At 41.3% G+C, this 14,356-nt stretch overlaps 1 protein-coding gene across 2 annotated transcripts in view; it reads left to right on the forward strand.

Moving 5' to 3' along the window:
- Positions 1-5,623: 5,623 nt before the first annotated feature.
- The window catches only part of LOC124619630, a 180,105-nt gene continuing 171,372 nt past the window's right edge, over positions 5,624-14,356 (forward strand). For both annotated transcript variants that reach the window (XM_047146145.1, XM_047146153.1), the window contains exon 1: positions 5,624-6,038. In XM_047146145.1, the coding sequence (XP_047002101.1) occupies positions 5,996-6,038 (43 nt within the window). In that variant the 5' untranslated portion in view covers positions 5,624-5,995. The remainder of the gene's footprint in view (positions 6,039-14,356) is intronic.

Consider the following 14,356-nt stretch of genomic DNA (forward strand, 5'->3'; position numbering starts at 1 on the left):
TGAGTGAAAATAGGCGTAGTAAGCTAATTTACTAAGATGTTTATCACCAAAATTTGCAATGACCCTTATTGCATAAGTAGCTGAACTCAAACGTTTCAGCAGATCATTAATGTGTTTCTTCCAATTTAATCTCTCATCAATGGACACACCTAAAAATTTTGAACATTCTACCTTAGCTATCTGCTTCTGATTAAGGTCTATATTTATTAATGGCGTCATACCATTTGCTGTATGGAACTGTATGTACTGTGTCTTATCAAAATTCAGTGAGAGTCCGTTTACAAGGAACCACTTAGTAATTTTCTGAAAGACATTATTGACAATTTCATCAGTTAATTCTTGTTTGTCAGGTGTGATTACTATACTTGTATCATCAGCAAAGAGAACTAACTTTGCCTCTTCATGAATATAGAATGGCAAGTCATTAATATATATTAAGAACAACAAAGGACCCAAGACTGACCCTTGTGGAACCCCATTCTTGATAGTTCCCCAGTTTGAGGAATGTGCTGATCTTTGCATATTATGAGAACTGCTTATATCAACTTTCTGCGCTCTTCCAGTTAGGTACGAATTAAACCATTTGTGCACTGTCCCACTCATGCCACAATACTTGAGCTTGTCTAGCAGAATTTCATGATTTACACAATAAGAAGAAGTCGTGGCAGACAGCATCAAAGCAAAAGCAATAACCACGAACTTTCACTCGCCCATAATTCACAAAATGACCAGTAGAAAGCAGTACGACAGGGATGTCACACGTCTCTGGACGACGTCACACACTTGGTTCTTGAACAAAGGTCTGCGCGGATGCGGATATCCGCGGCATTTGTTCATTTGTTACTTGGCGGATAAAATCGCGACCGGCGCGGATATCCGCGGGTCATCTGCGGATAATGAGCAAGACATCTACCCAGTACGTATGCTGCAATGTTAGTTGAAAACTTCAAGTCTGTTGACATTCTTAGAATCTTGCAGGGCCCGGGTAGAGCGGACGTCTGTTGTCCTCAGCCCCTGGCTACGACCGACGTAGCTGTACCCAAGAGACCTGCGCTTAATCCGTTTCCGCGACCGTGTCTTTCGTGTGGCCTGTGAAGTGCTCTCTGGGTGGCAAACCTGCCCACTGTCTACCAGGTATGTGCCCGTTGCAATTTTCCGCTGCCTTCAGTTAGCGCTTTGTAGTGAGCGAGTGACAACGTGCATCGTAGCAAATATCAGTGAGAGTTCTTTCTTCAAATGAACACCATATCAATGGATACAATTTCGTGTAGTGTGAAAAAAGGTAATTTTACGTTAGTGAAGGAAAACAAATTGAAATCGCCAATTTGGAAAAAATTGGGATACGTATTTGATGGCAACGAAAAGATAAAAGATATAGTGGCTTGTTTTGCATGTAAAAAAGTATATTCCTACACTGGACACAAAAGTGGAACTTCAAATTTGCTAAAACATTCGTGTGAGGTTGGACAAAGTAGCATAATTACGTATTTAAATACCAAGAGAGATGTGAAAGTTCCTGAAGTTCCGCCAAATTTGAAGACAGCCGCAGCAGAAAAACTTGTCAATCTTGTCAGCAAAGACATTTTGCCATTTGATGTTGCGTGTGGATCTGGGTTTCTCGAGACGGCACAGTTTCTTATTATTGATGTGGAGGCCAAGTACGGTGCAGTGAGTGCTAAGGAACTGCTACCTCATCCAGCCATCATATCCAGAAATTTGAAGGAAACGGCCGATCGTCTGCGTGAAACTGTCTCCACAGAAGTGAAGAATATATTCAGAGATATAGGTGGAGCACTAACTGTCGATTTATGGACTGATTTTTACCGTAAAATAAACTATATGGGAGTGACTGCACATTATGTTAATTGTGAAGAAGTGAAACTTGAGGATAGAGTGTTGTGCACCAAAACTTTTGAGAGTGAGATTTAAAAAACAGGAGAAAACATTAAACTTCAATTAATTAAGATACTACGGCCGTTCGATTTATTCAGTGCTGTGAATAACATCGTGTTCGTTACGGATAGAGGTCCAAATTTTGTGGCAGCACTTCGCCAATATAAGAGGCTCTCGTGCCCAGCACACATTCTTAATACTGTGCTGGAGCACACGACTCGAGGAGACGCGAATGATGAGAAGAGCGACGTGCAGCGAGTAATAAATTCCTGTCAGGCTATCAATCATTGAAAGGAGATATAGACACACGATGGAACAGTAAATTGGATATGTTTGAGTCTATTAATTCATAATGGTTTGAAGTTCTGTCAATTTTGTCAGAGAAAAATCAACATAATGTGATTGATTCTATAGACAAGAGGTTGTTGGAAGATATAATAACCTTTCTGACACCATTTAAAATAGCTTCTTGTGATGTCGAAGCCTCCAAAACCCCTACGCTTTACTTATGTGTGTTGTGGAAGATAAAACTTCTGTCCTTCCTTGAAAAAAATTATGGCAGCAGCCCATTTCTGATAAATTTAAAGAGTAGCGTCAAATCTATTTTAATCAGTAAATGGGACATAACAGTAACCCATAAACTTGCAACGTTTTTGAATCCAAAATATAAAAATCTAAAATATCTTAGCAGTGCCGAAAAAGATGAAGTTGTAAAGGAAGCGAAAAATTATGTTGCGAGAAATTGTCCACAGTTAAAAGATAAGGAGGAAACAACATCTGGAATTCCTGCAAAAAAAAAAAAAAGAAAAACGAAGTCTGACGTACTTTTTAATAAATTTGAAGATTCTACAGAAGATGAATCGACGAGAGATCTTGACTTTGCGTCAGATGAAATTCTCAGATATACGAATGATAAAGTCCAATTTTCGGAAGGCATCGACCTGATAGCTTGGTGGCATGGACGTGAAAACGTCTATCCGCGTCTTTCCAAACTCGCATACTTCGTGCACTGCATTCCAGTGTCCAGTGTGCCATCTGAGAGAAGCTTCTCTACTGCGGGACAAATAATGCAGGACCGACGCACGTCTTTGAAGCCACAGACGATTGATGACACCATGTTCCTGCATAGTAATCTTCCAAAGTAAAAAGGTACTTGTACACCTTCTCTTACTTCACTGTATTTTTTTGGGCTTATCTGAATTATTTTCAATTTTTTTCATCTGATTCATTCTTTTACAGAATTTGAATCAGAAGCAAGCAGAAGATGAAAATATTTAATCTGAAGCCTGTGAGTTTTTATTGTAATATTTATAGTAAAGAATTTCCTCGACATATTGTTAGTATTTTTACTATTCCCAATAAGAACATTTAAGTAGCATTAGGTAAAAGAAGGAAATACTTAGCAAGCAATTTGTTTTGTTGTAATTTTCATATTAAAGAGCTCAATTTTAAGTTTTTACTCTTCACAACAAGAACATTCAACAGCTAACACGTCAATATTATTAAACTAGGTAATGATGATCTCATAAGTGCCTACCTAAATTTTAGCGTGCACTACAGTAACATTTGCAGCTGCCGAGCATTGTCGCTCCTTGTGAACAGTGAAACAGCCCGGCCGGAGCGGTGGCACGGCGGTCCTTGTAATTAATTACAAGTGGGACTTCAAACTACGGCTCACGACCACCAACAACCTGTGACTGCGATAGCCCGTGAAAGATTATTCTGATCACATTGAAAACTTACAAAATATTCAAATCATCCAAAATAATAATGTGTCTTTTAATTTACCAGCCAATTAGTAAAAATAAGGGCTGAAATTCGTAACACAACTGAACAAAAAAATTGAACAAAATTGAACACTGTAACTCGGTATTGCTTAACAGGGAACAGTGCCTAACATTTGAAGATATGGGACAGCGGTTTTTATATAGACATCTTGAAATCGTTTGCAGTTCCATTAAACTCTGGAAAAAAATATTTTTTAACATTGAAAGTATTAAAATGCGAAATATACTGCAAATTTTGTCTTAGTAATTTAGACCAATGCTGAGGATGTTTTAAAGTGTGAAAAACTTCGTTTAGTTGAGAATGAGACAGATATTTCATTTATCGCTAGGTCTTAATTCGATAAATCAGCCAAAAGGTGAGGTTCGAGATTTCAATCGTATTTTTAGCTAAAGCTAAATGGACTCCTAATTTCTGTAACCACTAATTTTGTTGCCACTCTTCGGAAGACGAGTTATTCCTTCCAGACAACGTCAATTATTGCTGGCAGTTTAACTTTTTCACAGGTGCGCCAGCGTTTTGCAGTGTAGGCCTAATACTGTAAATATTTTCACCAGGAAATGACGAGGACTGAACGCGTAAGCTATATTATAATCATCAGCTGACATGAATGGCTTCAAAATATGACACATGCAAGCAGTGAGTACAAAAAACTGTCGGTAAATGATGCAATATGCTAGTAACAGTTTAAAGCCATCGTCATTTTCAGCTGCCTTGGCACAAGAGCAGCGAAATGTAATTGTTTCTATACACGTATTTTCATCATTTAATACTATTACATTGAATTTTATTTTTTTAAATAGCGTTTCCAATCTCACGAGATCCGAGCCGCTACTGTGTGTGCTCCGGAGCGCCAATGCTTTCCTATTTGGAATGGTCTGCTTTAGAGTAGGTATTGAGCTTTTCCTATGATTTAAGAAGTCAAAAGTAGTTAAGTTGTCGCAGAAATGGCACCCTAACAACAACTATGTCATTACATACCATAATTCTAAGTACTACTGTCTGTTGTGACTTGGCAAGACAGCCAAGCCACTAGGAGGTAGCCGAAAGGCACGCGTTTAAGCTCACGCAGGCTGGCGTGAGGTCTGGAACAGTTAAAGGAGTTGAGTCTAGTAAAAAAAGTACGTAGCTTCTGGAATACTTTAATCCATAATTGGTGAACATCGGTCTGACGGTACATGCATCACAAGATAAATAGCAAATGATAATAGCGCCTTGCTAGGTCGTAGCAAATGTCGTAGCTGAAGGCTATGCTAACTATCGTCTCGGCAAATGAGAGCGTAATTTGTCAGTGAACCATCGCTAGCAAAGTCGGCTGTACAACTGGGCCGAGTGCTAGGACGTCTCTCTAGACCTGCCGTGTGGCGGCGCTCGGTCTGCAATCACTGATAGTGGCGACACGTGGGTCCAACGTATACTACCGGACCGCGGCCGATTTAAAGGCTACCACCTAGCAAGTGTGGTGTCTGGCGGTGACACCACAACTGTCTATTACTATTAATTACTCATTCAAAACTTAAATATGTGCGGATGCGGATAAGGAACTTGCGGATGCAGATTAATTGCTGCGGATGCGGATGCGGTTGCGGATTAGGAACTTGCAGATGCGGTGCGGATGCGGATTGCACTTTTCTTATCCGCGCAGACCTCGAACTATAGTCTTCGGAAGTGAATGCGTCGCAGGCCGCACCCCCATTTCGGACGGAATCATATTCCACGGCGTAGCTCTGACGGACAATACGAAACGTGAATCCCCGTCTGAACATAAATGCAGATACCCGCATGGTTCGCAGATGGGAGAATAAAACGTGGGAAGGCAACCGGTCGGACGGAACGAACGCCCAGCGCCGACGCGAGGCCGCGTAGAGACGGGGGGTGCGCTGTGACGTCACGGGCGCTCACCTCGCGTGGGCCGCAGGTACGCCAACCAGAGCGCGAGGCTCATTCTCGCCCGGCACCTTGCTCGCTGCGGACACGCGCTCCGCCGACTACGACGACGCGCCGACGGACATCAGGCAATCTCTCCTCTCCTCGCAGCTGATAACCGATACCGTGGGGCGGGTCACTCGTGTTGCGTCACGCGCCTTTTTATTTCTCCCAAGTGGACATTGGGAAGATAGCCGCGGCTGTCGCCCAGTGCTTCTTTTCCGCCAGAGGCGCGAGACAGGAGACAGGTGTCTGTGTGCGCGGGTGCTCCACCCAGCGACTGCCTGCAGTTGCCGAGTGACAGAAACGAGAGAGAGCAGTTCCGTTTGTGGCAGTTCGAGGGCTTGCCATCACCGTTCCGACAAAGACGTCCTCCGAGAGTACAAGCAGCATGGGATACCGCCTACTCGTCTTGTGGACGATAAGCTGTCTCTGTAAGTACACGTCTCCAGAATATTCGTAATATTTGCTAGTGAATCACGATAAATGAATTTCTACACCTGTGTTGCATGTATCACAGTATCTTGCGTAGCGGGGGAGAATGTTCTGTTGTGTCATATCTTACGCTACTTCCGGTCGACTCACGGATGGGGAGCAGGAAAGTTTACTGTACGCCCTGTTATTAATCTGAATTTACCTTCACAGTTCCAGCACGAAACAGAATATACTCGTTTACTGGATAAAGTCTAATCCACTGCCCTCACCCCTCGCTCCTGAAATCCTGTTTGTGATGAAAAACTGAACTGTAGAGCGGTTTAAGTTCGGATGTAATGTGACAGAATGGATGCGAGTTGAAGTAGCCAAAGAATGTGAATACGAAGCAGAGATATTGGTCCAAGATTGATCTGTATTGGAGCAGCGGCCTGTCTACATTCTGTCATACTTAACGCACTTTTCGTTGCAACGACGAAAACTGCAAGGTATTTAAAAAAATCTCGTAACAATGTCTCTCAGCGGATTTACCATTGCGGCGCTTTCTATACGTTTAAACATTTCAATGAACATTAAAATATGATTACTCTCTTTGTCGCAATTACACACAAACTATGACAGGGTACTACCGTAATTTACTAATGAATGTTCTCTCTCTGAAGAGTTTATTGGTGCACACTGTATACATATATCAAGAATAAACTACGAAAATGGCCAGAAGAGGAGAGTTGCAGATAACTTTACCCATAGGCTAATCACTAAGAGGCGAAGCGGCCAAGTTATTTGACTTAATATGTGAGGAGAGGGCTTCGAAGTATTGCTGTCATACTGACCTCGGTTTTCCGTGCTTTCTCTACATCTCTTGAGGCGAATACCGGAAGTTTCCTTGAGCAAGGCCAGAACCAATTTCTCTCTATAGCTATGACTTGTGTAGACCTGGAATCATTGACGCTGCACTTCTGTGTATGAGTAACTCAGTGTCCGCTTTTGTCCAAACTGTAGTGGAGCACATACCTTTCAGTTCAGGGCGTAAAAATGTTTGACGTAAGATGCAAATTGCACGTTTTGGTAAGTATAATCCTACGGTAGATAAGTTTTCTGTTGATATGGCACTTTCATTCATTAGTAAATTACGGTAGCGCCCTGCCATAGTGTGTATGTAATTGCGACAAAGAGAGTAATCATATTTTAACGTCCATTGAAATATTTAAACATATAGAAAGCCCCGCAGTAGTAAATCCTCTGAGAGACATAGTTACGAGTTTGGGCGGTAGTAATTAAAGTTATGTATTACCGTATGTCTAAAGGATCAGTTAAAAAATAAATTAGCAAATCCCAAGCTTAGACTGCAATTCGCATTGACAGTCATACGACTTGTTAGCGCTCTGCAGTTGGTTCCATCCCAAACCGCTGCCTTTACAAGCAATGATCTGCCAACTGAGTTATCCGGCAACGCATTAGAGGCCAGCTCTAACATTTTATTATCTGTTCAAGAGGCTACAAGTCCCCTTCATCTTGATTACGCTGTTCGAATCCCAGTCTGGGACATACGTTTAATTTATAACGAATGTTAATTCGGCAATGTATTCCCCCGAAAGCTATGACGTAGTCCACATTTGTCTAAATTGCCCCACTTCGCTTACTATGAGTTTCGAGTTAAGTTCATTTCGTAGTTCAATCTTTTCACAGGGACATCTTTACATGTAGAGCATAACAAATCTGATTAAATCTTTTTGAGATGAGGATTCTGATTCGTCGACATCTATACCTAATCTCGGCAAACCACTGTAAAGTGCGTAGTAGTGTGGCACGTATTAAGATATGTTCACGTTCAATTAGCCTATGGAGCATGGGAAGAATGACTATTTAAATGCTTCTGTGGCATCTTTAATTAATCTAATCCAATTTTCCCAATAATTTCGGAACCATGTGTACGGCATGCAATATATTCCTAGATTCCTTGAAACTTTCTCAATACGCTGTCATGGAATAGCTGGGCTCTATCGTGGAGCATCTGTCAATCTTTGTTCATAGCATCTCCGTTACGTTCTGCCATTGGTAAAATAAACCTGTCGTTATTCGTATTCTTTGTACACTTTCAGTATCGCCCACTGGTCCTATTTGGTACGGTTTTCACACACTTGAGCCATATTCTAGGTTGGGATGCATGAGTGTTTTATAAGCAGTCTCATTTGAGATTGCATTTTCTCAGTCTGCCATCTACTTTCCCTTCGATTGAACCTATATGCCCGTTCCACTTCAGATCCCCATAAACTATTACCCCCCCCCTCCAGTTGTATGAGTTGACTGATTACAACCGTGAGTCATCGGCATTCCAGTTAAAGAGCACAACGTTTTTAGGTCTTGTGCAGTACACAGTTTGACATCTCTGAAGGTTTCAAGCGAGTTGACGATCTTTGGACTACTTTTATCAAGATCTGATTGCGTATTCGATGGGAATTTTTTTTGGGCAGTACTTCATTATACATAACTGCTTTATAGATAATTGCATAATCTGCGAAATGTTACTACGAATATTGTCTGCAAGGTTATTAGTATACAACGTGAACAGCAATGGTCCTAACACACTTCCGTGGGAAACACCTGGGGTTACTTCTGTGTTGTCGATGACTCACCATCTAAGATAACATTCTGCGACCTCCCTACTAACAAATCCTCAGTCCAGTCAAAAATGTCATTATATAGTCCATGTGATCTTACTTTCATTAATAAGCACTGGTCTGCGCAAAGCACCAAGGTTTATCTAACTCATCACACACTGATTAAGTTCATCATATGGTGCAGGGCAGAGCAATGACCTCGTATCTCTCACGGGAAGATCCCATATGTTGTGTACAACAATGTGCTACTTTTAGTGTTGAGAGTTTTTCACTCTGATGGGGATTTGAGGTGAATGTCGAACAGCTGCTCACTGCCTTGTGAATGTGCCACTTCTCCGTCTGACGTAATCGGCCCGCGTTGCCATTCTTAAGGAGTGCAGAAGTTCTACTTTCTGTTCGCGGAACCAGCAGATGTCGGCGCGAAAAGAGCGGGCCGATGGCCTGTCGCTGGTGAGACCTTCTGCGAAAGTGAGCCGGTAGGACGGGTGTGTATCCGCAGACAAGGAGACTGACTGCCGGAACTCGACGCTTGGAGGTCGCACACAGGACGTACATAGCAGCGAAGGCTACTCGGAAACGAAAGCGACAGTGAAAGTTGTCTTACGTCTAACCCTCAGTTAACACAGCAGCTTACGATGATACGCCTGCAGATTAATTTAGAACCATACTAATTCCTTTTATTCAACGCCCTATTCCGTGAGTACTGGAAGAGATAAGTAAAATGTTTACTCGCTTTTGCACTTTGGCCCGTTTCGCGGAGTGAATGCCTGACACTCCTTTGTCTCGGCACTTCATTGCCGATCTGATAACCGTCAAGTCCCTTAACTCCATTCGATAACACCGGTATATCATGATGGCTGATTCTTCTGCCGCTCCTCGGTGGAACAACGTAATTGAAAATAAAAACCCAATACTGGGTATGTTCTGTAGAATTAATTTAATTTAGCTACCTAGTTTTCGGCTTGCAAGTCCATCTTCACACCTCAGCTGACTGTCGTCGTCAAAGAAGTTACAATATTTGAGGAACACCACAGTCGAGTTTATTTATGGAATTTATTTTCAATAGCAAAGATAAGAACCAATTACTAGCCAACAAGGAGGTGTAAATAATTAACCGGCCTGATCGTGCTACGTTTTACACTACTGGCCATTAAAATTGCTAAACCATGTCGATGACGTGATACAACGCGAAATTTAATCGACAGGAAGAAGATACTGTGATACGCAAATGATTAGCTTTCCAGAGCATTCACACAAGGTTGGCGCCGGTGGCGACACCTACAACGTGCTGACATGAGGAAAGTTTCCAACCGATTTCTCATACACAAACAGCAGTCGACCGGCCTTGCCTCGTGAAACGTTGTTGTGATGCCTCGTATAAGGAGGAAAAATGCGTACCATCACGCTTCCGACTTTGATAAAGGTCGGATTGTAGCCTATCGCGATTGCGGTTTATCGTATCGCGTCATTGCTGCTCGCGTTGGTCGAGATCCAATGGCTGTTAGCTGAATATGGGATCGGTGGGTTCAGGAGAGTAATACGGAACGCTGTGCTGGATCCCAACGACCTCGTATCACTAGCAGTCGAGATGACAGGCATCTTATCCGCATGACTGTAACGGATCGTGCAGCCACGTCTCGATCCCCGAGTCAGCAGTTGGAGACGTTTGCAAGACAGCAACCATATGCACGAACAGTTCGACGACGTTTGCAGCAGCATGGACTATCAGCTCGGAGACCATGGCTGCGGTTACCCTTGACGTTGCATCACAGACAGGAGCGCCTGTGATGGTGTACTCAACGACGAACCTGGGTGCACGAATGGTAAAACGTCATTTTTTCAGATGAATCCGGGTTCTGTTTACAGCATCATGATGGTCACATCCGTGTTTGGCGACATGGCGGTGAACGCACGTTGGAAGCGTGTATTCGTCATCTCCATACAGGCGTATCACCCGGCGTGATGGTATGGGGTGCCATTGGTTACACGTCTCGGTCACCTCTTGTTCTCATTGGCGGCACTTTGAACAGCGGATGTTACATTTCAGATGTGTTACGACCCGTAGTTCTACCCTTCATTCGATCCCTGCGAAACCCTACATTTCAGCAGGATAATACACGACCGCATGTTGCGGTCCTGTATTGGCATTTCTGGATTAAAAAATGTTCGACTGCTGCCCTGGCCAGTACATTCTCCAGATCTCCCACCAATTAAAAACGCCTGGTCAATGGTGGCCGAGCAACTGGCTCGTCATAATACGCCAGTCACTACTCTTGATGAACTGTGGTATCGTGTTGAAGCTGCATGGGCAGCTGTACCTGTACACGCCATCCAAGCTCTGTCTTACTCAATGCCCAGGCGTATCAAGGCCGTTACTACGGCCAGAGGTGGTTGTTCTGGGTACTGATTTCTCAGGATCTATGCACCCAAATTGCGTAAAAATGTAATCACATGTCAGTTCTAGTATAATATATTTGTCAATGAATACCCGTTTATCATCTGCATTTATTCTTGGTGTAGCAATTTTAATGGCCAGTCGTGTATATTGGCCAGTCAGGCAGCGAAACGACGACTAGGTTGGCTAAACATGAACGTAGCTGGAGGTTGCAGAGTTATGACTCCACATTCGCTGGGCACGTGCCAGGTGAAGGCCACAGCTGCCGGACACAGTCCCACGTGTCCTCCACTGGGTAAGGAAAGGCTAAACACCCAACCTGTTGGACGCCCAGGAAATCAACAAGCATCTGGCCCGAAGTCCTGATTTGGTGTTAAATGACCAAACACATCTCATCGCTTCCACTATTCTAAAATTCACTTAATCTTCGCAGTTTGCCAAATACTTCCACCACTATTCCTTTCTATTCCTGCATTTTCTTGTATTTTTTTATTCCATATCGATTGCCTATGTACTCCATATATTCTGTTATTACAATTGTCAATTTTGCTCTTTTTCTGTAATACCTCTTCAAGCCTTTCTTTAGTACTCTTGTCAAGAACTAATTCCATTTCATTGAGATTGTTAATATAATTAAAATCGTTGTACGGGAACTGTTTTTCGAGTTTAACGTTAATGTTTTTCCTGGTTACTCCCTGTACTGTGGTCAATATTCAAAGATATGACAGGAACGTTCATTCGAAGGGAAAAAGTGCAGTAAACATGGTCTCTGAAATGCATTCCATAAGAGCTGTTAGCACTTCTTCATCTTCGATGCCGTTAAACAAATCTCTTCTAGTGCGAGTTGCTTGCTTTCCATATTTTAAGAGGTTGTAGTATGGACCCAAACAATAAAAAAAGCCAGTAAACATGGACCCTAAAGTACATACTTAATGGGGATAAGCGCTTTTTCATCTTCACTACTGTGAAAAACATCTCTTCTACATATTGTCTTCTTTATGGCCTCTTTATCTTCGCAGTCGCAGTTATACGAGCTATACACGTTGGTACACTATTTTGCGACTGTAATAAAAGTCTTGTTAAGACCAAACGTGTTTCGCTTTATTTCACAGTATCTTCAGTGGTCAGTTTTTTTTATCCTTCTTATATGCATCACATGTGTGGTAGATTTTAGCACTTAATGGGGATAAGCGCTTTTTCATCTTCACTACTGTGAAAAACATCTCTTCTACATATTGTCTTCTTTATGGCCTCTTTATCTTCGCAGTCGCAGTTATACGAGCTATACACGTTGGTACACTATTTTGCGACTGTAATAAAAGTCTTGTTAAGACGAAACGTGTTTCGCTTTATTTCACAGTATCTTCAGTGGTCAGTTTTTTTTATCCTTCTTATATGCATCACATGTGTGGTAGATTTTAGCACAGCACTTTCACTAACACTAAATATATTCATCGTTTTTGTTGTTGTGAAAGTCCAGTGCCATCTCGCCATTTGGTGCATTTTGTTTTGATATACTGAACAAGTGCTCATAGCTCTTAAGGTTTTCATCTCAGAGCCCATGTTTACTAGACAATGTTTTCTGTTTTTGGTTGATACTACCTCCTCCCAAAACATGGAAAGCAAAGAGCTTACAGTAGAAGAGACTTGTTTCACAGTATCAGAGATGAAGAAATCCTCTTAGCTCTTTAGAACCCATGTTTACTATACTTGTTTTCTTCGAAAGATAGTTAATATCATATCCCTGAATACTGAACATTCTTCCTCGGACACCCTGTCATCTGTTGTTGCAGCTGTCAGTTCTATCCTTTACTCTGTTTATGTGTCAGTTTTCATACGAAATACCTCTTCAGCCATTCTTTACTACTCTTATCAAGTTCTAATTTTATTTTATTGGGGATTTTCGAGTTTAATATTATGCTTTTCCTGCTCCCTTTATATTTATTTGCTGTTCAACTGTTAACCTTTTCAACTGCATTACAGATGCACTCTCAAAAATGACATTTACGATGTGTTTGTGCCTCAGTGTAGATAAGTAACATCTTCTCCAATGTTATTTACAGGTATTGTAACTTCTTTGACAACAGTAGTCAAAAGTCTTTATGTGTCTACCTCTCTTTTTCTGAAATTACAAAAACTACTTTGGATAAGTAGGGTTTCTCCAAGGGTGGAAAACTGACCAAGGTTCAACATATACCTAGGAACAAATTTTCTGCTCTGACTTCAGAGTTGCAATCGAGAAAATATTGTCAGTACTTTATTTTCTAACTCTGTGTGCGACAATAATACTCTACTACACACCAGTAGATGAAATCAAATTAAAAATAAGTTTATTCAAAAACCAACTGCAACTTAAAAACATTCTGAAATAGAAGCTATTGCCAACCAACACAAATTTCCGATTTAAAGACAGGAAAAACTGTTAAACCATTAAGAAACTCATTTCATTTGCAAAAATCACGTGTTCCACGGCAGAAGACCGTTTATTTGACATTACGAGATGATACACGACCGACGACGAAGTATGGCGTAGCCGTCCACATGTTATGTAACTAGTTTAGAAAATATACAGAATTTTACTCACTATCAAACTCTGTTACTAAAGAATTAACATTACGTTCCACATGGGTTTAATATAATGCAAAGTATTTAAATATTTAGGACTTCGTAATATTTACAAACAGTGCACAAAACAGTCTCATGTCTCACAACAACAAAAACATTAAAACATACTGGAATATAATTGTCACTGTTTCTAGAGCATTTCCTCATGTGATTCTGAAACCAGTCACTACACTGAAATATCGACCAGCAAGCATCATGTGTTACTAAGTAGGTACACTGTCCACCAGGTAAAAAATCTCTCCCCTAAGTTTTCATAATTTTTAACTGGTGCTGTATTTTGTTGCTAACTAAACCATATCTGAGGACGTTTCGTGAAGAGAACAGTAAATAAGTTTAGTTCATTTAGATTAATTCCGTGCCCCATGGATTATACCTGCGAAATTTCGGTATAATGTGGAACAGGTCCAAAAGCCCCGCAAATACAATAAATAACACAGTGTCAGTGAAACGCAGCTACATACTGATTATTTGCATAATTGGCTACCACGATAATTTTAATGTGCATTTAAAATTAGTAATTGCAACCTAGTCACACAGAGATATTATTCTTATTGTTGTTGTTGCTGTAATTATTTATTCAGAAATCTATCTAAGGAGTAGGAGTAGTTATTAAGCAGATATTATTAAATTTCTTTTAACGTTGTAGTTTTGATTCACGAGGAAGCTGCATACCTTTCTC

The sequence above is a fragment of the Schistocerca americana genome, chromosome 1 (assembly GCF_021461395.2).
Source record: "Schistocerca americana isolate TAMUIC-IGC-003095 chromosome 1, iqSchAmer2.1, whole genome shotgun sequence".
NCBI lineage: Eukaryota > Metazoa > Arthropoda > Insecta > Orthoptera > Acrididae > Schistocerca > Schistocerca americana.